Source organism: Falco naumanni, chromosome 12 (assembly GCF_017639655.2).
Source record: "Falco naumanni isolate bFalNau1 chromosome 12, bFalNau1.pat, whole genome shotgun sequence".
In the NCBI taxonomy this organism is placed as follows: Eukaryota; Metazoa; Chordata; class Aves; order Falconiformes; family Falconidae; genus Falco; species Falco naumanni.
Window position 1 is genome coordinate 11944613 of NC_054065.1, and position 23640 is coordinate 11968252.

The 23640-nt window shown below is 37.8% G+C and overlaps 1 protein-coding gene across 1 annotated transcript in view; it reads left to right on the plus strand.

Moving 5' to 3' along the window:
- The first annotated feature begins 467 nt into the window (after positions 1 to 467).
- TTC27 (tetratricopeptide repeat domain 27) overlaps positions 468 to 23640 on the plus strand; it is a 125923-nt gene continuing 102750 nt past the window's right edge. Inside the window, exons 1-5 of the mRNA XM_040612002.1 lie at positions 468 to 687; positions 3428 to 3605; positions 9652 to 9781; positions 17199 to 17339; positions 20110 to 20212. Of these exons, the coding sequence (XP_040467936.1) occupies positions 600 to 687; positions 3428 to 3605; positions 9652 to 9781; positions 17199 to 17339; positions 20110 to 20212 (640 nt within the window). The 5' untranslated portion in view covers positions 468 to 599. The remainder of the gene's footprint in view (positions 688 to 3427; positions 3606 to 9651; positions 9782 to 17198; positions 17340 to 20109; positions 20213 to 23640) is intronic.

Genomic DNA, 23640 nt, shown 5'->3' on the forward strand with positions numbered 1-23640 from the left:
AATTGGTTTTACACATTCTCACTTCCCAACCTTGTGCGAACGTCGCCTGAGAGACAACACGAGGCACCTGTCGCCCCGCGGGCTGGGGAACTCAGCTGGGAGCGGCCGCGGAGGCCGGCTCGCGGAGCCCCGGGGGAAAACCCCGAGGGGGAGCCCCTCGGCCGGCCCCTGCCGCTCTGCCCGGGGCTCTCACGGAGGGCCCTGCCCCCGCTCGCCTCACAGCCTGGCGCCGTGCGCGCGTGGGAACCCGCCGGCCCTGCCCGCCGCGGCACCTGGCGGGGGCGGAGCTCGGAGCTCCCCACCCTGCCCCGCGCACGTGGGGCTCCCGCCAAGGCGCGCCCGCGCGGTGCGGAAAGGGGCGGAGCAGTGGGGAGGCCGCGCGTGCGCGCGCCTCCTCCCGCCTCCCCCGCCGGCCTGCTGCCGCGCCTGCGCGGCGCCGCGTCCTCCCGGCGTGCCCCGCGACGGTGTCATGGCGGCTCCCTGCGGCCGGTTCCTGCACATGGGTTGAGGGGACGCCGGCAGCGCCTGTCAGCGCAGAGGCAGCGAGCCAGCGAGGCGGCAGTGGCGGAAAGCGGGGCGGGGAGGGCGGCGGCGCGAGTATGCTGGCTCTGGAGCGCTCCCTGCTGAGGAGCTTCCTCAGCGCGGCGGAGTCTCTGGAGTGGAAGCAGGGCGAAGTCGCGGCGGCAGGTGAGGGGAGGTCCCGGCCCGGCGCGGGGAGGGTGCCCGGCCGCTGTGCGCGACCGCTGCTGTGCGTGTCTGGAACCACCGGGATCTCGGCCGGCGCCGGGCTGGGCTGGTGCCGCGGCTGGCGGCTCCCTCCCCCCGTGCCTGCTGCGGGGGTGGTCGTGTCCCCCCTTCCCGCCCTTTTCTGCTCCTGGCCGAGCTCAGGGGGGCCGCAGCCCGGGGGAGCGCGCGCAGTGCCGCAGGCAGGGCTGAGGCGAGCGGTGCGGCTGCCGCACCGGGGCCTTCCTCAGAGTCCGGCCGCTGCCCGCTTCTTGTGGGCACTCGGGCCGCCGGGGCTTCCTTCGGCTGCCCTGTGACCCGCGAGTCAGAGTACTTGTCTGAATTTGGCCGAAAACTCGCTCTCGTAGCAAAACACGAGGAGAAAAAGTCTGGCATGAACTCCCAGGTCTGTGTTTTGTTAGTTATTTAGTCATAGTTGCTTGAGGGAGCGATGGAAAGTACTCCTTGAGGGGGCTTGGTTAGGTCGTTACTGACCCAGTGTTCCTGCAGGGAACGCAGCAGCTTTTAAAATGTAACATTGATCACGAAAAGACACTTCCATATTTCAGACAGGCTAGAAATACAGTTGCGCTCAAGTCATGTGCTGTGCTTTTTAAGACATTTAGATGTTGTAGCATATGGAAAGGCCAGTTTATCCTTACCCAGGAACTTAATTTTGGAAAAGAATAGTACAGACCTACTCAGCTCTACTTCCTTATGTTACTTTGTATTTAACACTCGTACTGTCCAGGAAGGTTAGGTGTCATGACTGACATCTGTCAGATCTGTCTCATCTTTTCACTCAGAGTTGTGTACGCTGTTTGTGGTGTGGTTTTTTGTCTTGGTTTTATTTAGTGTTCTTTTTTTTTTTAAGTAGTGTGCTTCTATAAGATGTGGGGAAGATTGTTGAAGAAAGGTGTCTTGCATTAGAGATAGAAAATGATAGGGTTTGTGACAATTCTTACATGGGCCCTTCTTATTGATGATCCTGAAACAAAATTTAAGGACTGTGACCTGGAATTTGTATGTTGTCTTATAAGAAGTTAAACACAGAATCAAAAGCAGGTTTTGTGTGCTTATAGTTATGTTACATGATTACTGGAAAGAGAAAACCTCAATATTCTTCGTTAGCATCCTCACAGCCAGTACTTATTCTACAAACTACAGCATTGCCTGTCTGGCAACTGTAATCCAGTATAAAGAAGTTGTCTCTGGTGAAAGTCTCCCCAAAGCATAGCTTGGAGAAAGTTTCTCATTATTTCTGTTCTCTGTGAGAATATGGCGTCAGCAGGGTTGCAGTATCATTACTGTGCTTTTGCATATGCCCTTCAAGGTACACCATTCAGCTGATCATTGTAAAGAACAAAAGTAAATTGTGGCCAGCGGCCTGGTCCAGAGAGATTAGAATGAGTGTCTCTCTGTCACCCATTCCTACCAAGTTGTCCATCGCTGCTCTTGTTGGTTCTGCGCTCTGTCTTCCTTTATGTCTGAAATTTAGAATGCTTATTTTAGCTGGATGAGCTTGGAGTTGGTGTTTGGTGTTCACTTTCTTGCATAGCTGCTGCTTCTGTGGATCTTTACCTGTGCTGTTGTTAAATTAGCTAGCTCGGGTACTAATACTAGTGTAGCTATAGTAATGCTTGAGTGCATGGGAGCTGCAGTCCCCAACTAGAATCACAGATTAATATTAAGGCACGTATCCTATGCAGATCTCTGCATTTACTCAGCTGCACCATTATCAGCATCTGCATCAGCTAGCCTAGAACCAGTTAGTACATCTACCTGAGTTGTAGCCACAGCTGCAGCATAGGCAGATACATATTTTTGCTCAAGAATAGAAGGTTTATACATGGTGAAGTTGTTCTGACAGCTGCTGGATTGATTGCACTGTGGCTACAGTATCTGAAGAAGGAAGATAGCTTCTGTGAAAAAAGTTGTAGCCGGGGTCAAGAGTTTGATGGGTTTGAAGCTTCTTAGGAATCAAATGTATAGCATTTCATGACTTACCTTTATCTTGAAAGGCTTCAGTGGAGAAACATTCATGGATCTAAATCCACCTTTGTAGTTACTCTGAAGAATCTAACTCCATATGCAGACTTCTCATTGAGAGAGTGAACTTACCATAGGAAAATAATTCTTTTATAAAGATAAAATCATATTGCCCATTCTTTGTGAATATTCTAAGCATTTAAAGGAAGGACTGAGTAGTTCCTGCAGATGTACATGAGAATTTATTCACTGAACTGTGCAAATACTGAACCATTTTTATTTGTTGCATTTCCCTTAAAATGGTTCTGTAGTCAGTGAAATTGTTGTCTTATCTGTACAATTTTACTGCAGCACACTCATATGTTTTGGAGGAAGAAAACTTGTGATAATTGAAGTCATCCTCAACAATTGTAGCGTATGTGCTTGAAAGGCCATCCATGTACTTTTCCTCAAATTTCAGTGCAAGTTTTTGTATTACATTCATCTGGCAGTTTGTATTTCACTATAACGTTAATACAAGTTCTGTAAAGTTTATTTGGAATGAAGTAATGCGTGCTATTGCTGTTCTTGGTTTCAGTGCAACTGCATTCAATGTAATGAAGAATCATTCTTTGAAAATTCCTTGAAAGGGGAGTGGTATATGTTTTTATTTGACTAGGTCTTGTAAGTTGTTTGAAAGTTGACACTGACTTCTATTATCTTTTTTTTTCCTCAGAAAGTGGATCACTATTGCAGTTGATTTTTGATGGAAAATATGAGGCAATATTTTCAAATTCGGCCATCCAGAATGTTTTCAGTGCATCTTCTGTGACAGAGGACAATATTGACAGTTACTTGGAGAAACAGATTCTAGCATATCTGGACCGTTCTGCAGAGGCTGATAACCTGGAAAGGTGAAAATTGTTACTTATTATATGGAAGGCTAGGAGAGGCCATGTTTTGTTTTTATGACAGACATTTTTAAAAATTTTATATGTGACACAGTACCTCCTAAATTCTTGTTCTGACAGAAAAAGAGATTTCTCAAGTTGTTCCTCCCACTCCCTTGGGGTATCAGTTCATTATCATTGTTTCTTTCACTGTATAGTATTGTGATGTGAGGGTCTGCTGAAAACACTGGCTTTATTTGCAGTGATTACCTCTGAAGCCACTGGCATAAAGAAGCCAACAAATGTAAATTCATGTTGCCATGTATCATCAAACAATTTATTAAGTTTTCTCTCTGGAATGTTGCATTACATTTATGTGACTACTACAAGTACCATGTAATGTTACTGTCTGAGCAATGCCTGTATTTCTTGGTCTCATTCATAGTAAGATTTTCTACTTTTCTTAATGTAAAATGAGTAAGGTATTACTCATGGATGCTATTCATTGCTTAATTATTTTCTTCATAAGACTTTCTCTGGTAGATTCTCTCTAATTGCACTGCATGTGCTAATTCGTGCAGTTAATGAGTCTGACTTTAGTATTTACAGTTTGCCACATCAATAATGAACAGACTGAAATCTATCCCGCAAGGGATAGTAGCAGCAGAAAACTATATGCATATGTGTATGTGTATATATATATTTGTTTATTTTAAAAGGTGAGGGTGGGGAAAAGTTCTGCTGAAAGAAGAGCAAAAGATAAGAGAAAATGAAGTAAAAATAAAGTAAGAGGAAGGTAATGTGTTGCCAATAAGTGTGGTTGAGTACAAATGCCAGTTATACTATAAGAGACTTAAAAACAAGAGTTGTTGCTAAAATATCAGAGTGGAACAAATAGTTGGAACCTCTAAAATACTGAGCTGAGACTTGTTAGTGATAGTGTGTCAAAAGCTTATCTTCTAGAGTGGTACACAGTACAGCGTGCTCTTGTTTTCTGAGTGGGAAAGTTCAGAGGTTCTTCCTGGACATTTTGTCTCTAGGTGTGGGGTGGGTTTTTTTCTTTATTTCTTACTCTGTTGTGCTGTTGCTGTTAAACATTAGCTGAAGTTTAGATGGTAACAGAGAAATTTTTAAATATTGCTAGATTCTGTCATCTTGCGATAGTTTATTCTGAATAATGTGGCAAGGAAAGAAAGATTGGTCAGGGCTTGAAACTGACCCAATCCTGATCTTAATCATTATTTGAAATACATGTTGCTGCTTGAAATGTGTTCCTGCCTTCATGAACCATTCAGCTTCTTGAAGATAATCATAATCTATATCATGCACTCAGTAATAGTTCCTATATATCCTGTCATGGTGATGTCTTCTCCTGCTCCCCTTGTGAGCTTTTATTGGCGTATATGCCATTTACAGGACTCTACGGCTGCTGTCCTACTGCTGACAGCAAAGGAATTTGTTCCTCAGGTGCTCATGCTCCAGCTCTTTCGTCTTTGAGGTTTTTCTTGTTGCCCCTGCACCGCTAGGCAGCATTAGAAGCCCCCTTGTCAGAAGGTATGGAGAGAGGTCTGCAGTATTTAGACTTTCAGAAGCAGACAGAATTTCTGCCTGAAATTGCAGCCTGAAGTTTTATTCAAAATGAACCCACGTAGTCTTCAAAATATATCAGTGTCTGCCAGAAACATTTTGTTGTTTGTAGAGTCAAGTGACTTTTTCAAGCTCCATTAGTAACAGTACAAGCTTTGAATTATATTAGCATTGGAGGAAGTTGTGACTTTCTCTTGATAGAAAAACTTCTACTGAAAGGCAGATAATTTCCGATTTTATGTAGGCACTGCTTATAGCACTTAAATCTGTACCATGTGTGTTTGTATCTAATGTCTTTCTAGGTTAAAATGTGTTACATAGGGCCTGCAGGTAGGAAAAATAACTATGCCCTGTCACTTCCTTATGGAAGGAATTAATCCAGTATTTGCTCTCTGACCTTCCATTGCCTATGGTGAAAATGGTTTTGTCTGTTTTTTTCTATGACTAAAATGTACTTTTCAGCTGAGTCACAGGAAGTGTGGCAGACCTCTTAAGTTCTAGATCAGAAAAATCAGAGAGAGACTGTTTTTTTTGTGACTGAGTAGATGGGATAAGTTCAAATACATGCTTTTTTTCCCTGAACTGCAAGTTGTAATTCTGGACATTAAAGAAATCAATGGGAGTTGAATACAGTTGGATAATGTTAATCTTATTCTTTTAGCACAATATAAACATAGTACAAAGTGTAGTTTCATAATAGTGTTAAAAGAACTCCTAAGGAGTTTTTACTGAAGCTGAAACTGAGCAGCTTGAGGGCAAAACAGCTCAAAATTTGGATCTAGGTTGCAATTTCTTTGGACATAGCCTGTAATTTTCCCCACTTTCAAATCCATGGTTCTGTAAGGAAATTATTTAACAGTATTTTAAAATTTGCTGCAAGTTTTTCTATCATTTTAACTGCTTCCCTCCTTCCCCTGCCCCAGACATTTTTTTCACTATGGCACTTTTAACCTTTATGGCTTAAAAATGAAACCTTAAAGCATTCCTTACAATAAACTTGGTGAACCGGAGATTTATTTTTATGACTATTTTTTCCTGCTGTTGCTACTCACTTCAATGGTTAACGGTTATCTTCTACAAAGACATGGCTTCGTAGCTGTATTTTATTTACATCAGCAAATTGTAGAGGATGTAGCAATAGTATACGTGTTACCTATGTAGAGGTGGAATGCCTTTTTATGTTTTCCTGAGCTCCATGCGAAGGGGGTGCATTCACTGCCTGACATACAGTTTGATTCTAAAGACTGAAAGGAAGTAGTGTGCAGGACAGAACAAAAAGACACAATATTTTCAGAGTTCGTTTCAAAATAGCTTGAAGGTCTCTTACTAGGTTTGATTCCAAAACTTAAAGAAACAAGGAAATGAGTACTAACACTTGTTTTTATTGACCAATTATTTCCTACCTTCACCTTATTCAACATATAAATGAATACCAACCTTTCCAAAACAAATCCATACAATAAAGCTTGTTAAGATTTCTCAGCCTGAACACTGAATGGTATTTCTCTTGGGGCGTTGGTTGGTTAAGTGGTATGCTACAATATTGAAAATAAAAAATTAGTAAGTTCTTGCTGTTTCTGCAGTTTGATGTATATGAACTGGGGGGGGGGGGGGGGGGGGGGGCGGGAACCAACAAAACCATGCAATGTCTGATTTTGCTTTGAATTCTCTTCTGGCTTCATTAAAAAGAAGAGACCAAAGAACCTGTAACCTAACCACATCTTAAGCTTAGCCTGGCTAATAATTTCTCACTCTTATGTTTTGTTTGAAAATTCTAGCATTACATGCAAATCCATTATTTTTTCAAATACGGATGCGCTATTATTCTTTATTTTCGAGTAAGATTAGGTATAGCAGTATGATATTACAGTAGAGCATATATAAGCATCTGATTTTACATCATGGATCACAATCCTATTGGACTTGGTGTAAACAGTGTTTAAAAAAAAAAAAAGGGCAGCAAAACCCCCATTCACACAAAGAAAGGAAGAACAAGATGGATAATACAGCCATATGTCTAAGGAGATATAAGAAATAAATTAAACTAGGTCACCATAGGACATGGGACACTAGCAGCAGTCTCTACGTTTCAGGCAGCACAGGAGCATTTTTCAGGCAGCCCTTGGGAGGTGAGCATTTACAGTTCTGCGTATAAGTGTGAAGGGCAGTCAGGGAGACAGAAGGAATTTTTTTCTGGGGAAAAAAGGGGGAGGGATAGGCAAGGGAGGCTAGCATTTGCAGGGATTAGAGCTTGGAATTGACTTTCTGATACAGAATGAGTGATAAGGAGACTGGAAGTTGGTCATGGATCTGAAAATGGGGGAAAACAATTGGTGATGACAGATGAGCCAGTGGAAAGATAGCATCCCAGCCAAAGTAATGGAATTGGTTATCAGTTGTTGCAGAGGCCTTCTGCATGGATACAACCGTGTCAAGACTCTAAGGAGTTTTGCCTGCCAGATAGATAGATGTCAGTAATGTTAAAATAAATAAAAAAATTGTTAGTAGAAATAATAGTGTAAATGATAAATTAATGAAAATTACTCTGAAAGAGATGGTTGATTATTCTCTGTGCTATCTTGTTGGAAGAAGGGTTCACCGGAGTCAAGAAGACGCTCAATATGAGTTATGCATCTTGCTCAACTTTATTAGTTTCTAACACTACTTATATAGAACCAATACACATGCATATTCATAAAGCAGAAATATAATTGGTTAGTAGTCTCTAAATGCACGTGGTTCTCACACCCCTAATTATCATGACTAAAATAAGCATTCTATCCAATAGCTAATTGTGTTGCTGTGCTTCAGCCTTGTAGTTTGTTACTCCCTATTTTCCCATACCGGTCCCTATCTTTCTTGGCCCTGCACCTGCTTTCCCAGCAGCTGTAGCTTGTTACAGCCACGGCCTGTTGGCACAACCATAATTACTTGGTCTCAGGATTCAAGAATAGCTCAAGGCTACCTTTCTTGTTATCTTCAGCACAGCAACTTCAGTACAATTCTGATTACAGGCCTATTCTAATACCAGGCCTGGACTATCTTTCCTCTCGGAAGCTTTGAAGCATAATTTCTCCTGGAAGAATAATTGGAAAGTGTATGTCTGTGTGTGTAATGGTAATAATTTAGTGTACAGTAATTTTTAATGCTTTGTGTTCTTGGGTTATTTTGAAGTTTAATGGTAAACTTAGGTATGTATTTACATAATATTTGCTGGTGGATAGTTACTGGCTGAATAATGACAGCTAGTAAATGTTATCTTTTTTCATTTGACAAGAACTCTTTATCCTAGTCCTTGTTCTCTAACTCTCCTGAAGGCTTTGTTCATTTACTTTTTCTTCCCAGTCAAGCATTCCCCACCCCTGCTTTCTCATTGTTCTGCATCTTTTGTCACATACTTTCCCACCAGCCACTTGATTGTGTGTGGCTTTTCTATTTGACTTTGGGTTTTTTGGGACTGTATAAGACTTTATCCTTTTGTTTCAATTTGAAAGATTCTTGTACCTTTAAGTCCCTGTTTTGCAGGGGAAAAAAAAACTTCCAAACCTAAACCCCTAGTTTTTTGCAATTCACTTGTGCTCCTTAACATACCAATTTGTAAATCATAAACATAACAAATGTTAACTTTTAGTAGGTAGGAGATACGTTACAGATGTGACAGGGCCCTTGTTGATACATGACTAATCATAACAAAATAAGGTTCTAAGTCATTAAGGAATCATAAAACAAACTAGAAATTTGTGTAAATCTAAAAGTCTACATCTGTTAAATCAACCATTAAATTCTGAGGGATTTTGCTGTGCCTTCTACAGACCACATAGATAAAGATATAATATCATAATGATGTTAGATGAGCTTAGCCTTGTAAATAAGGAAAATTTGACCATACTTAGTTTCAGGAATGAAATAAAGTCTTACAATTCTATCAAAGCATGATTGAATGAGATGACGTTTGCTGCCAAAATATCTGAACCAACTTGGAGGTGATAGTTTTGGTATTTATTGATGTTCATTTAATTGTTTTATTATCAGAGGGAGTGAAAATAAACAGCTATGTCAAAAATAAGCATGCTGGTTTGGAACATATACTAATGCAATACCTTGTTTGAAAATGCTGAGGATTAGATGTATCATAAGAAAATATAACAACTGTGCAATAGGCAAATATTTTCATCCTATGCTAATCTCCTTCTGACGTCTGATAGTTAGATACAGCCTTAAATTTCGAAACATATGAACTAACTGCTTCCAAAATGTGTCTTTAATTGCAAGCATTATAAACAAACGCATTTCCAAGCTTTTTAGTTCCCCCTGTGCCTTCTTGTATACCACATACATTGCATTCTCCTAACAAGAGAGTGATTTTTTTGTTATTATAATTTTTAAGGTTGAGGGTTTTGAATTAGTACAAGAATTAATCAGATCTTGTAGCCTTAATTAAAATGTAATATGTTGCTAATTGCTTTTCTTACCTATATTGCAGGCAGAGGCTGATATTTCTCCTTGGTGTGGGCAGTTTGCAGCTCTTCGTTCAAAGCAATTGGACTGGGCCTCCTGTTCAGTTAAAGCTTCAGGACTTTTTGCCACCTGCATTGTTACAGAAATTCTGTGAGGTATACTTGGATTTTAATAAGCTGTCCTTTTATTGTCACTGGTTTTCACAAATAACCATAACACATAGATGTGTCAGAGAAGGCACATCTGTGAGCACATAGCTAGAATGAATTAACTTAATCATTGATCCTGCTGGGTGCTATTGCAAGAATCTTCAGCTATATCAGTTTCATAAGCAGTGTCCTAAAAGTAGTTACTCTTCCTGCTGGAGATGTTGGTTTTGGATGGGAACAATATGTTTATTATATGGGAGTATTTACTCAAAGGGCGTTTGCAGTCAGGAAACTTTTTGTTTATTTTGGGATGCATTCTTAGCTGGATCAAAGAAAAATATTTGTAAACAGCTTAGGCATTTTCACTCCTTAGGGTAAGGTAGAAGTTACATAACCTGCAAGTAGCAGAATATCTGGCAAATACTAAAAGAACAGTAGATTTGGAAGCTTAGTATCCTGTTAGGCTCAGGGATGATGCCAAGTGAATTGTAGTAGTGTTAGTACAAAAACACTAACTCAAATAGAGCTTTTGGAAGAGGAGAGGAATTTAGGAGATGAAACTGAGGACTGTCAGTTTTATCTACTTTGGCATCTTTTTATGTAAATAACTAATCAACATCATAACTATTTTTAGTGAGCCTGGTGACTCTCCTGCACCTGTGGTTTAGTACAGCTTCTTGAGCATTAATTGTTCTCTTGGAATTAAAGCTATGGTAAAATACTGATACTGCAGTGTGTCCACTGATATCTACTAATGCTAAATCTGCACATGAGTTTGAATTTAGAGTTTTACTGTGAATAAAGTACGGACCATGAGCAGTGTAAATGCTGTGAACAGTGGAATGAGGGGAAGCCTGAGTATATGAAAAGTTTCACATAAAACAGTTGAATCTGTGTTGCATTATCCTGGCATGTTTTTGCAAGAATTCCCTAATTTATGAAGTCCTGCCCTAGGTTTGTTTGCAAGGTTGTATCTCTAAATAACTAATTCAGATACAGTATCTCTCCCCCTTTTTTTTAAATACATGTTTATCAGTTTGGTTTATCTTTTAGGTCTGACATGGTGTGTATATAGGCTTATTTTTTGCAAAATTTTTGATACTAGAAATTCAGATCTCATTTTCTGATGACTAAATAATTAACAGTGGAAACAAAGTGTCCTAAACCTGGGGTGTCAAAAAAGAAGGAATTTTAAATTATGCTATTTCTGAGGGGGAAATTAGTTCAACTAGCCTTTATATATAATACTAAAAAAAAAAAGAAATACAAACTAATTTATTCCATTCTCCATATAAATATGTTTATAATCTTTAAGATTACAATATCAAAATATTCTTATAATCTGTGGGTTCTGTATATTGAAGAACTCTTTAATATTCTAAGGTAGTGTATATGCGCAGGGTTCAGTCTAACACAGAGGCTGCAGCCCAAGATGGTAGTCAGAATTGCTGTCACTGACAGAGTTCAGACCTGTAAAACACAATGTTCATCATTTCTATTGATCATCCCATTTACTGTCTTAGTGGAAGAATGAGATACTAATTGCCTGTTGAATAAGGGAATACATGTCTCTTGTTTAGCTTCTGATATGTTTCTGCTGTGGCAGTGAATGTAATGTATTGAAAGATGTTTGCTTACATAGAGGTGGTATTCCAGAAACTAAATAGGCAAGAGATTATAAAGGAAAACAGACTTGAGCATACTTGATTTCTAACGAATACTGCATCAGACTTCGATATTGCTGCAAGGTGTAGCTATTTTTGCATTCAGGCAGAAGACTAACTTTATTTATATTACTGCTAGCTATATTATCATCTTCTGAAAGGGTAGTGGTTTGGTGGGTTTTTTTTCCCAAAAGCACTAAATGTTTATGTGCTAAAACAGAACATTGTGGCCTTTTCTTTATTAAATGTCTTAATTCAAAAGCTTTTGTATGTTTTGAATTAGCTTTGTGTACTTCCTTTTCTTTTCAAGGATTCTTAGTCTATCAACACTCTGTAAAAATGAACGTTTTGATAAACTGGCGGTTTTAAGCTTGCATTAATCCAGCTTTCCTCTCCTGCACATTCAGAAAAAGTGGGTTAAAAATATAGCACTGACTTTCTCCATCTGTAGTAATCTTCCATATTCTGTCATCAAGACTAATACAGACCCTTTTTAAATAGACCTCCCATTTTTCAGGTTTTCAGACTAAAATGATCTTTTCCCATGTCAAGGTTAAAAAATTATGTATTTATGTTTCTTTTAGCTTGATCTAAGTAATGTCACTAACATTCAGCCTTAAAAGGTCTCATTTATTTCAGGAATAATTTCAAAACTATTGTTATTATTTTCAGAACACTTTATTGGACTAGTCTTAAATTTATGTCTTCAGCCTATATAACTGCTGCCATTTCTATCCTTTGAAAGTTTCACCTCTGGGTCAATGACGTAATTTCATTTCTGCTCCCAGATAACTTCCGAATGCATCATCAATTTCCTATGAGTGCATTAAGACTGCATGAGACTATAATTAATTTCAGTAAAGAACAAATATAATAGCCTCTTTTAGATGAGTTGCTGGTAGGGGCCTCTTGGATGTCTTCCATGAACAATATTCATGAGTATGTATGTGTTATTTCCCATCCCCCAAATTGATTCCAGCCTTCTCTGTAAATTACAGTTAAGTTCATGTACTCTTTTAGGATTTCTTCTTATGTCCTGCTGAACTGGCTTGTGCTTTTCTCTTTTGAGTCCATGCATAAAGCAGTTCAGTAATTTCTAAACAGAAAACCAACTAGTGTTTTAGTTATTAGGTATCTTTAAGTTTTCTAGAATAACTTTGAGACTTTACTGCACCAGTTAATAGTCTGACTGATGCTACCTTGAGTTTTTTTAATAAGTGGATTGTTTTAAAGGAAGTTAAAAAGAACTGAATTTCAGTTAAAATGGATTAGCAGTTCTGGGTTTAAACTTGCTGGGATTAGACTAAAACATTTTTAATGAGCTAAGTGCTTACAATAAGTGGAATATAGTAATGGGCTCTTTGTGTGTGTTAAAGAACTGTTGCTGTCTCTTTGCCTGTAAGGGAAAAAAAGGTACAGAACTGTTGAATTTAGAACGTTTTCATTCTGCCTTAAGTTTCAGAGTTTCTGTGTATTCACTTACATAATTAAGTTCACTATTTTCAGTAGATGACATGGACAAAACTGTAGTAGGACTAATGAAGACCAGTGATGACTGTAAGAAAGTTGTGAGGACAAGGTGCTTGAATTGTTATTGTTTGATTTTGTATTCACAAGTAGCACATATTTAGTAACAGTGAGAAGCTCCATCTGGAAGAAGATGCCAATATGTGAGTTGACAATACATGTTAATAACTGGTAGGTATCCTCCAAAAACATACATCAGCAGTTCCTGCTGGCCTTTTTGTAACTTCCAGGTTGATTCCAAATGATTTTTGTAATGCATTTGAATAGTTCTTTTTCAATACTTGTTTTACTGCTTCTTTTATGGATTATTTGATTCTTTTGCTGGAAGAGACAGAAATATTAACACGCTTCTATTGATATTAATATCCATGTTCATAATTCATATGAAAACCACCAATGTACTATATAGTACCACTGTCTCAAATCCAGTATGATTCCTGAGCTATGTTAATTCAATCTGTTGGGGATTCTTTTTTCCAGACCCAGATGTTTGGCTTCCGTTAACATATACTAGCCAGAAAAAAGAAAGAGTTGAATTTTAGGTGAATTTTAGGCTGAGTAGTACGCTGTTTGAATGCCAGTGGCTAGCCAAATACAGGCTTTAAAGATTTTGCAAATTTTTTCCTCTTGTGGGGAAGTGAGAATGGATGATAAAGGCTGAATGTGGAGACTCTGTCTTGTAAGCAGGGATAATATGCTAAAGTAGCCTACAGTCTTGCCCTACATTCCCTTGCTATGAATATAGAAAAGAAGGGAGATTCTTAGTGCAGCCACTTGGAAGATATTCCCTTAAAAATGGAGCAAAGTCATGCTCATTATGAATATGAGCAAGAGCGTTCATATCTAAGTACTTCTACATATAGCACTCTCAGGGAAGACTTGCTTACACTAGCTCACAGTTGTGAACTTCAGTCTGCAACTCAGCTCTGAATGGGTTACCTGTTGCTGGTTTGGATCATGAAACTAGAGACAGCCTTCACTGTAGTCTTACCACCTTTGTAGAAAGTTAGAGAGAAAACCAGTTACAAACAAAACCATTTTTACTCCTGGCTAAAGTTTACAGTAAAGAGTGAATTCTGTTCCAAAGTACCAGATCTTTGGCTGGTAACCTTGGTACAGCCTCCATTGTTGTGGAAGATAAATCACCTTAGATTAACCAAATGCTGAATTGTGTAGTAGTTTTTGTACTGTTTTAAATCAGAGAAGCCCAGTACATAAGGCATAGTAGCCACATACAGATTCCTTATTTGATAGTTTGTTTCTTTTCCCCCACTTCCACTTTTTAATTAAGTTTTCCCAAGGCTTTAGTCTGGCTTTTTCTGCTTTTCTGTATGTCTGCACTTACCTTTTTAGATTTAGGGATAGGATCCCCAAGACTGAGAAAGAGCTGATGAAATATTAGGAAGGGCCAGTTCATGGCAGTTCCATATGCATAAGTAAAAGCATACCAAATGCTCACTTGGCCTGTAGTCACTATCATTAGAAAGAAAACATGATGAAGCCCCTAAACTAAAGTTCTCATACTCTCGATTCTCAGAGCTATTGAATGTGAATGGCAGAAGCTTTCTTCCAATTATCATGATTACTCAAGTGGTAACAGTTGTGCTGGGAAATACTTTTGAAATACTGTGAAAACTGAAATAGCCAAGAGGAATGTCCAGCTTGCTGTTGATTTAGGGCTTTAGTAGTTGTTACTTAACAGTAGCCATTAAGTTACTGTTTGGATGTTAGTACATAACCGGCTGTGTTTCAGAGATGTGTTTAGAGTGAATTGAGCTTCATGTGTCTTATTTAGTCCAGAGGTGGTTGACTGGAACCACCTGCGGGTCCAACAGTAACTGGATGATTACCTCAGAGATTTCTCAGCATATGTTCAAAGTAATTATCTAGTAAATATTTCTGTGTGCTAAGAAAATTATTCCCAAATAAAATAATTACACATTTTGTTGGCAAGTCTGGTGAATAATGGAAAGACTGAACAATCTAACCTAGGTTTACTAGGTCAGGAACGTTGTGTTAGCAATTCTTGGGCTGTGCTTATTTTGAGATTTGTGAAATTTTTGAGCTATATGAGATTTGACGCTTTGAATATTTAAGTGTTTAAGTACAAGAAGATAAACTCTTTTTACTTTTAGCCATTGTTTTAGGGATTTTTGTGGACTTGATTCCTTCTTTTTCGGCCCTTGAAGCTGTATAAGCTTAAATGTCTACCTTTTATATCTAGGTGTTCTCTTATCTTAAAGACTACCTTTGGGCAGTAAATTCTGTTGTTAGAATTCTGAACTGATGCAGTCTTAGAGCAGAAGCTGGAAGAATGAATACTGGTTTAGGCTTTCTCAGCTAAAATAAAAGGAGTCTGCTTTCTTGTATGAGATTTGCTTCATGGAGACGAACATGGATTTGTTAAAATAGAAGACAGCAGTTCTTTGGCTCTGAGACTTGTTGGCTTATTGTCAAGGCTGTGAAATGTCATCATCTCTCCTTTCTCCCTCCCTCGTTACTTTCTTTGTAATGTTGCATTAGCCAGACTGACCTCTCTAGTCTTCCTCTGACTTGAAATGTGAATTTGAGATTAAGTGGTTGCTACAGTGCTTAAGCAAGTGTAGGCTACTATAGCATAGCATGGCTGTTTTAGAAAATTATTCTCTGAGAAAGCTTATAGCTTTTTTTGCTTTCTAACTGAGTATTTTAAGTGCAGTCTACTTTGATTGTAGAAAGAATCAAAAAGGAGCAGACAAGAAAAAAGTTTGTTAGACTTAAAATTATATTGTATCCTGTTACATGTGTGTGTAGATTTAAAAAATTAATCTTTAACAGTACTGAATGGTGACTTTCCCTCTCAAAATCAGAATAGAGGTGTTGATAAGGCTGTTGCTTTCTGAATCACTAGAGGTGGAAGAGATCTAGTATACTTCCACTTGGCAGTTTCCTTCCTTTATTCTCAAGTGCTTTGTCAGACTATTGTAAGCTTTTTTTTCCATGGTGAGATTGAAATGACTTGCAGTGATGTCGTGCAATAATTCCACTTTGAGTAAATAAAGTTCGAAGTTACTGTCTACAGAGTAAAAGTATTTTTGGTGTTAATGCAAAATAAATAACCAACAAACCTAAGCAAATCAGGAATAAAAGGACTGAAGATTACTTTGTTATTAAAAAGTGAACTAGGGGAGTAATGTGACTTAACACATTTTGTCTTCAATGTAACCTGTTGGTAAAGGCATTGAAAAGACTTTCAAATAACTTAGGAATTACATTATTCATTTAGTTTAAAAACCTGAAATGTGATTCAGATAACCTCTATCCTGATTGTGTAGCCTGAATAAGAATCTCTCAGGCAAGTGACTTCAATGAAAGCTGTCATTTAACCTTTTTGTCTTCTCTTTCCCTTCCATTCCCTTTCCTTGCCCCTTTCACACCAAATGAAAACAAAAGCCCTGCTTTTTTTAGTTTGCAAAGGAAACCTGCCATATGAGAACCAGGAATAAACTGATGAACTGACACCTCCCTGAGCCTGAAGATAAAGTGCCTGAATGCTTTCATTGCACTAAAAGGGAGAGAAGAATAGGTGACTGTCATCTGACAGTCACCATTGAGAGACAGATTCCCTGGAGAGCTACCTCAAGCCCATTAAGTAAAAGAATTACTGTAGACAACATCATACAAAAAGCATCCAAAGCAGGGAGAGGTTTTTATTTATTTGACAAAAGGAAGAATAGCTCTAATATTGCTACCCTGATGCCATTCTGACAGGAAACTCCCTCTGGGGACAGAAGAAGATAGCATATATTGACATCGCTGGAGGAATATTTAGTGTATTTGAGTGCTGTAGGATTAATTTAATTAACAAGTTATTTTATTTGTGTGATTAAAATTTGAATGGCATAGATTTACCAGAAGCTTTTCTCCTTAGATCATGGGAAGGATTATATTACTGGAATGTGTTTGGGGATAGTGTTGACTGGACGTATGCATTTCAGGTGTGAGGAAATCAGAGCCTTTCAGATCATGTTGATGTGGTGTATCAGGACAGCAAGAAACAAGGCAGAATTCACCATGACTTTGATAAAAGGTTGAGACTCTACGAGACTGTGATTTACTTTGTTTTAATGTTTTGAGCAGACTCTTTCCTTAAATACATGAATAGTTATTTTTCCTAGTTCTATATTACATTATTTGTTTATAAACTTACTTATGTTTCCTGAAATTTGTCATTTCTCTCATTCTTCTTTCAGCCAAAAATGCTGCGTGCAGCTGTTCTGAAGACACTGGTTCTAGATGGTGAATCAGTCTATACTTTGACTTCTCATCCTATTTTGCTGCTTATAGCCAGGATAATCCTTGTGAATTCAAGACACAAACTTGCATCTCTTCAGGTAAGAAACATGTGACTAATGATTATGACTGCCAGCTACTCGTTAATTGGTTCTTTCATTCTTTTCTACATACCTCATTGAATCAGTGTAACTTCCATTTCTTTTTCTGTAGCTCTGAGTTTTTTCCCCGCTAAGAAACAGTTCAGACAAAGTGATTACAATTAAACATAAGTATCTTTTTCTTAAGCGTAAGGTCTTTTCTCACTTCTTCCCCAAAAGAGAAGAAAGATGCCTTCATTACCTGGAAAAATTAAAAAAATTAATAGGAAGCAACTTTTTTAAAAGACTCATATTTTGTGACAATATTTGGGAGGCGGAGGGGGAGGTGAGGTGAGGAATACCCTATAATGCAGCATACATATATTATGTCCTTTTTAAGAGGCTTTGAGATACTGTTAACCATTACTGTATGAATTCTAAGCCATGAGTTCTAGATGTTAAGGAAGTCCTCTCTTTCGTTTGTCATTGTCTTCTACTTCTTCTGCAAGCATCCATGTGGAGGCTACCTTAATTCTCTGTTATGCTTGTACATTAAAAATAAGAAGATACGATGAACCTCTTCTTGAGAGCGTTTTTGTCTCTACCTCCTTTGTAGTTTAGCATCAGGCTGGTTGGTAGCAGGACTCTCTGGAACTGGGGGACTTTTCACAGCAGCAACTTCTCTTTATTGCATTCCATTCGAACAGAATTTGGCTGGAGATCAAAATGCCACATGGTTCCTCTTTATGCTTGGCTGACAACATCCATTCCCAGCTGGGTCTTTGTATAAGTGATGAATTAAACTATGTGGGAGATATTGGCTGTACTGCGTTTCTGGAAGCCAAGCTCTTCCATCATTTTCCCTGTTATTCACAGATGAGTGCTGTTGAATTTCAGCAATTGGGTCAGTCAGGGAGGCAGAAAATGTACCTGGTATAAAGAATTCCCTTGCTGCCTCCCTTCAGACTGACATAATGGGGGGCTGCCTTCTGCCCAGTGGAGGTTCAACTACTTGTGGCTACGTCAAGTTTGGATAGGAGTTCAAAGGCAACAACTGATAAAAACTACTTTCATCAACAGGTCAGTGTAGCAATTAAAGCTTGTCGTTCTTTCTCATCTCAGCTTGATTCAAGAGAAGTCTTTTAATACTTCTGCTTCTTTAAGTTCAGTGCACATAAATTTTAAACAGGATAAAATAATTCAAAAGGTATTATCTAAAGGATTCATAAAGCCCTGCTTTATTAAAAAATGCTATTGTACATGGAAGATTAAATGCTTAAAAATCATCCAAAAATTCTTAACTTGGCTCCCAAAAATCTAATATTGCCAATAAAATATTGTAGAAAGCTCAACTGGCTTACCTGAAACTATATAAATATGTTCTCTCTGATTCTAACATTTCTAAGTGGGAAGCATCAGGCCTCAGGAAGCTGTGTCATTAAGTTGGATACTCAGTTGTGTGGGAAAATGAGTACTTGATTGTATAAATCTGAAGTAATTTGAAACTTACTTAAATTGCTTTAGGTTTCTAATAAGTGATGAAATATTGGGATTTGACCTTTTCTAAAAATCTGTTTGTGTGCTTTTACTCTGTTCAACTTGATATCAAAAGTAATCTTTCATTGCTTTTTGAAATAGATGCTATTATTATTTTTGATGGTTCCTTTCTAGGGACGTTACAGTCAACTACATGTGATTGGTTTAGATGTTTATGCTTGAATACTGTACAGCCCTTAGGTTGGTCTGATATAAGCATACCTGTATAAAATGTTCAGAAGATGGGTACCTCTCAGAAGCATTTAAACATCTGTTTCATAGAAAATCATCAGCATGCTAACAGCAGCAGAGTAACTAGAAATCATTACAGCCTGTGTAGAGTTGTGCCATATGTTCACAGATTATAATCTGCAGTATAATTTTGAAAATATAATATTATATTATCAGTTAGCATTGCCATGCATTTCCACCTGGTGCAGCTAGAGAGGGATAAGATATGCTGGGAAACTTGTTTTGTGTACCCAGCTTTCTAAAATCGGGTATTTCCTGAGCTGTGATTCAGCTCTGCTATAGAATGATTAATTAGTTCAGTAAGGTATTAGCCCTTCAGAAATTCCACATACAAACATTAATACTTTCAGTCATAATTGTAAGGTGCTCTCATGAGCAGTTCTGGTCCTTTTCTACCATTCTCAGTCACCTTTCTACCCCCACCCAAAGAAATAAGATAAGATTAAACAGAACAGGAAAAATTGCATAGAAAGACATCATTTGATGACCAGAAATACTGAATAGTGAGGAGTGAGATTGTGGCTGTCTATTAAAATCATGAATGTGACGCGAAAGAAGATAAGTAAGAAGCAGGGGGTTTTCTGTTGCCTTTTTTTTTTCGTTCTCTCCCTTTCTGTTATAGGAATTAGGAGATATGAAATCAAAGTAGTAAGTGGCTGCTCCAAAATAAGCACACAAAAGTATTTAGCTTCGTTTCTGTTCACAGAGTTTCTTACCATAGTGTTGTCCTAAAGACTTGCAGGATTCAAAGAGCAGCTAGAGACATTAACAGAAAAAGCCCATCAGACTTAGAGCACTGTAGAGCTGCTCGACTATGTTCATCTTTAAGCTAGGTTAGTGCTCACTCTTTAGAACAGCTATTTTGGATGGGGTTGTATTTTTTTTTTAGAAATCAGAATCAAATAGTTTACAAAAACTGTGTTTTAAGGCCCCTTACATTTTTTCCTGTTTTAGAAAGGATCTATACTTGTTATTAACTTGAAATATCCCTATTTTCTTTCAGACATTATCTTGGTGGACTCTAAGATGTGTGAATATTCACCAGCAGTTGTTAGAGGAGAGATCACCTGAGCTATTTACTCTTGCCCAGACCTGTATAGAACAAGGTACATTTCTAATTACTTGGTTTATTGACCTACAGCATGAGTTGTAAGAAGGTATGGAGGAGGGGAACTTGTAGGCACAACTCTCACAAAGTGGTGCTTATCAGATGCTTATGTAACTACAGAGAGCAGAGGGAACAGAATTCACTTAAATTGACATGCACTTGTACGGCACGTGCTATTTTTGGCCTTCAAGATGAAAATGGGAATATGTGATTGTAGACAAAGGTTTTCTTCCCCTGTGCTTATAACTGTTAACTTATCACAAGTTCACTTGAATCCATTCTGTAGGTTTTATTCCTTCTTTAAAGAGCTCATTTGGGTTGAAAAAGGGAATGCCCTTGTTCTTCTGTATCTTCAGATAAACTTTTTTTCCTTTTTTCTCTATTGCCACCTGAGTTTTGAGATTTGTTACCTCTGTGCATTATACATAGAGAAAATAGACAACATTAAAACTAAATTATGTAATATATATTGATGTTTACAAAAGCATAAGGTAGAAAGTTAAAATGTAAAATGTAATTATATTGCTTGGGTTTTTTTTCTAAGACGTATAAACTCTTTATATAGACTGTTAATGTCATTTGCTACAGCAACTGGTATAGCGGGGAAAAGGAGGCAAGCTTTTATGTACATTTGCCCCTCTGCAATTAATTAGCTAAAGATTCTTCATTTAATTTCACAAACCTGAAATTTTCAGCCAATTACATTTAAGGAATTTTCTGTTGCATCTAGAGATGAATTGTCATATGTGTTTTGTTTTGATATATTTGATTGCCGCCTTTGGCAATCTTAAATGCCAAAGTTTCAAGTCTCTCCCCTCCTACTACACCTTAATGGAGCTTTTTTTGATCTGAACCATATGGAGGTTCAGGCCATGCAAATTATATGTAAAATATGAAGTGGATTTTGCTCCTTCAAGAACTTCCAAACGGGCAACAAAAATGATAGTACAGTAATGAAACTGAGCAGAGGATTTTATTTGGTCTGCAGTGAAGAAGGAACTGACAGTGCTCTTACTGGATGCTAAAAGGACTGGAGTGGAAGGATTTTGTTGCAGTTCATGTAAACTATTTTTGGTTGGTTTGGGATTTTTGTACTCTATTAGAGAGTTTTGAACTAAATTCTAGAGTTATCTTGCACAGGTATGGGAATCTTAAGGTTAAAGTTTACTTATTCTTTAGTCTGTAACTTTAAAATTTCTAGTTCTTGGAAAGTTGGAAGTGTTGCTGATTTGACTCACATGCTAGAAAGTAATTGACAGGCGTAATTTAAGCACATCACGATAAATTTGTTGGCGTGTTAATTTATAGGCTAAGGACTGGGGAATGGGGGTTGGACTTCAAAAGGTGCAAAGAATGAAATCTAAGTTGCATTTTTCATTTCCAAATGAAATTATAGGAAATTGAGTTTTACTTCCAAAATGGGTGTTGTTGGTGTAGTGCGTTAGTTTTACAAGTTTAGCCTGTTTATATGCTTGTATTTAAAATAAAAATTCCTTAAAATGGGAATTCCAAGATATGTTGTAAAAGCTAATCTCATACCTACTTCTCATAGTCTTTTTAGAAATAGTTGCATAGAGGTGGTTAACTGATCCAGAGAGGGTTATTTTCTTTAGGTTGATGGTTAGGGGTAAGCTTTCTGAGACAAAACTGTTGTTGCTTATTTTTATTTGTTGCTTATTTTGAATATTTGTGTTAGGTTTTACAGTACTTCTAGAATGGTATATTTTCATTTTATATTATGAAATGAGTGCTGGTGTGCTTTATTCAGGTAAGAAAGGTTAAGGAGATGTTTATAATATTTTTTGAAAAAAGCTTAGAAACTGTTAATAGTCTTCTGCTCATTTCTAGGTAGTTTTTTGTTGTTGTTCTGAATGTGTGTTCCATAGATGCCCAGCATCAAAGATATTTAGATGCCAGTGGTTTTGCAGCTCTGAGTCTTGCAATTCTTGTTTGACAGAATAGTTTTATTATGTTAACTCCAGAGAATGGGGAGCACATCAAAACACTTTTGGGTTCTGCTAAGTAGATAAATTCTCTAATAGAGAAATTTGTAGCACATTTATGTGACTATTTCTTCTTGGAAATACCTAAAAACTTGGAACAAAACTGAAAGTAATATAAAATTAATTAAAATTGACTAGATGGTACTGTGTAGAGATACAGTAGTTTGTGCAGCCCTCATCTGTGTAGAGGATGCTGCTGCATATGCACAGATACTAAGTTGTTAGTTTTCAGTGAACTGTTTTGAGACTCTTGGATATGGTTTTAAGAGAAGATGATGTAAAGTATGTTTGAACTTAGTGAGGTTTTCCAGGCAGTTTTTGCTGCATCTGTTTATTTACTTTCTAATTAAAGCCATCTGGTATTTCAAACAAGTACCTTCATATTCCATAAAAGAAATATTTAATAAACCTTTAAAAAGTCTTTGATTAGGGCTTGAAAAACCCACTTGCTTGTTCTGAATCAACTTGACTAGAAAACTTTGTCTTAATTACTAGAGAAAAAAGACCTTAAAATTCAAGAGAAATTATGTTTTCTGTTTAAAATACATTGTTCTCAAGTGTAAGGTCAACATAATCACCTGAATAAAAGACAGCTGCAGTGATTCCCTGCTGGTCTGAAGCAGCAGTTGGTATAAAACCAACAGGGCTCACTGCAGTTTTCCATCCACTTGGCTCTGTGCCAAACATGGTATGGGGTGCCAGAGGGCTGTCTTAAGTTTGGGTCATCAGTGCTTCTGTGCCACTACAACAATACTAGCAATGATGTGAAGCTGTCTACAAAGGTTCACTTAACAAGTTTTGGGATTAGCACTGTACATGATCTCTAGATAGGCAGTGGTAAGACTGCTTCTCAATGTATCTCTTTAGTTTGTTAAAGCAGTGTATATATACAGTTTTAGCACAAGTAATTTTGTATTCAGATCACTGAAACTTACTAGCTGTGGAAAATCAAGTGGTAATGTATGATTATAGACTATAACCTGTTTTTTTATTATTTGAAATTGAATCAAAATCATTCTGTTCTAAAGCTGCATTTTTGTGTGGTTTCCACAGGTGTACCTGCACATTCTCTATCCTACTTTAGCTGCAAGCCATTGGAGCAATATTTTTAAATTACTAATTTGCTTTCATTAAACAAAATCTCTAAATTCAGACTTTGAAAAAAGTGAAGTTACTAGGCAGTATTTATCCATGCAAATTCTTATTTGCTGAACTAATAAAGCTGTGTAAAAATATGTTCAGATGTCACAGCTTTCTATATTAATTGAAAGATTTTGAGAATTAACAAATGGGGAGGGGGAAGCCTAGGAGGTTTAAACAATAAAATCTGTTCAGGCTAGAGTTGACTGCCAATCTCTAAATTAAAAAGTCAGATAAAAACGTTAAAATAAATCCTTGATAATACTAGTTTTTCATATAGTAA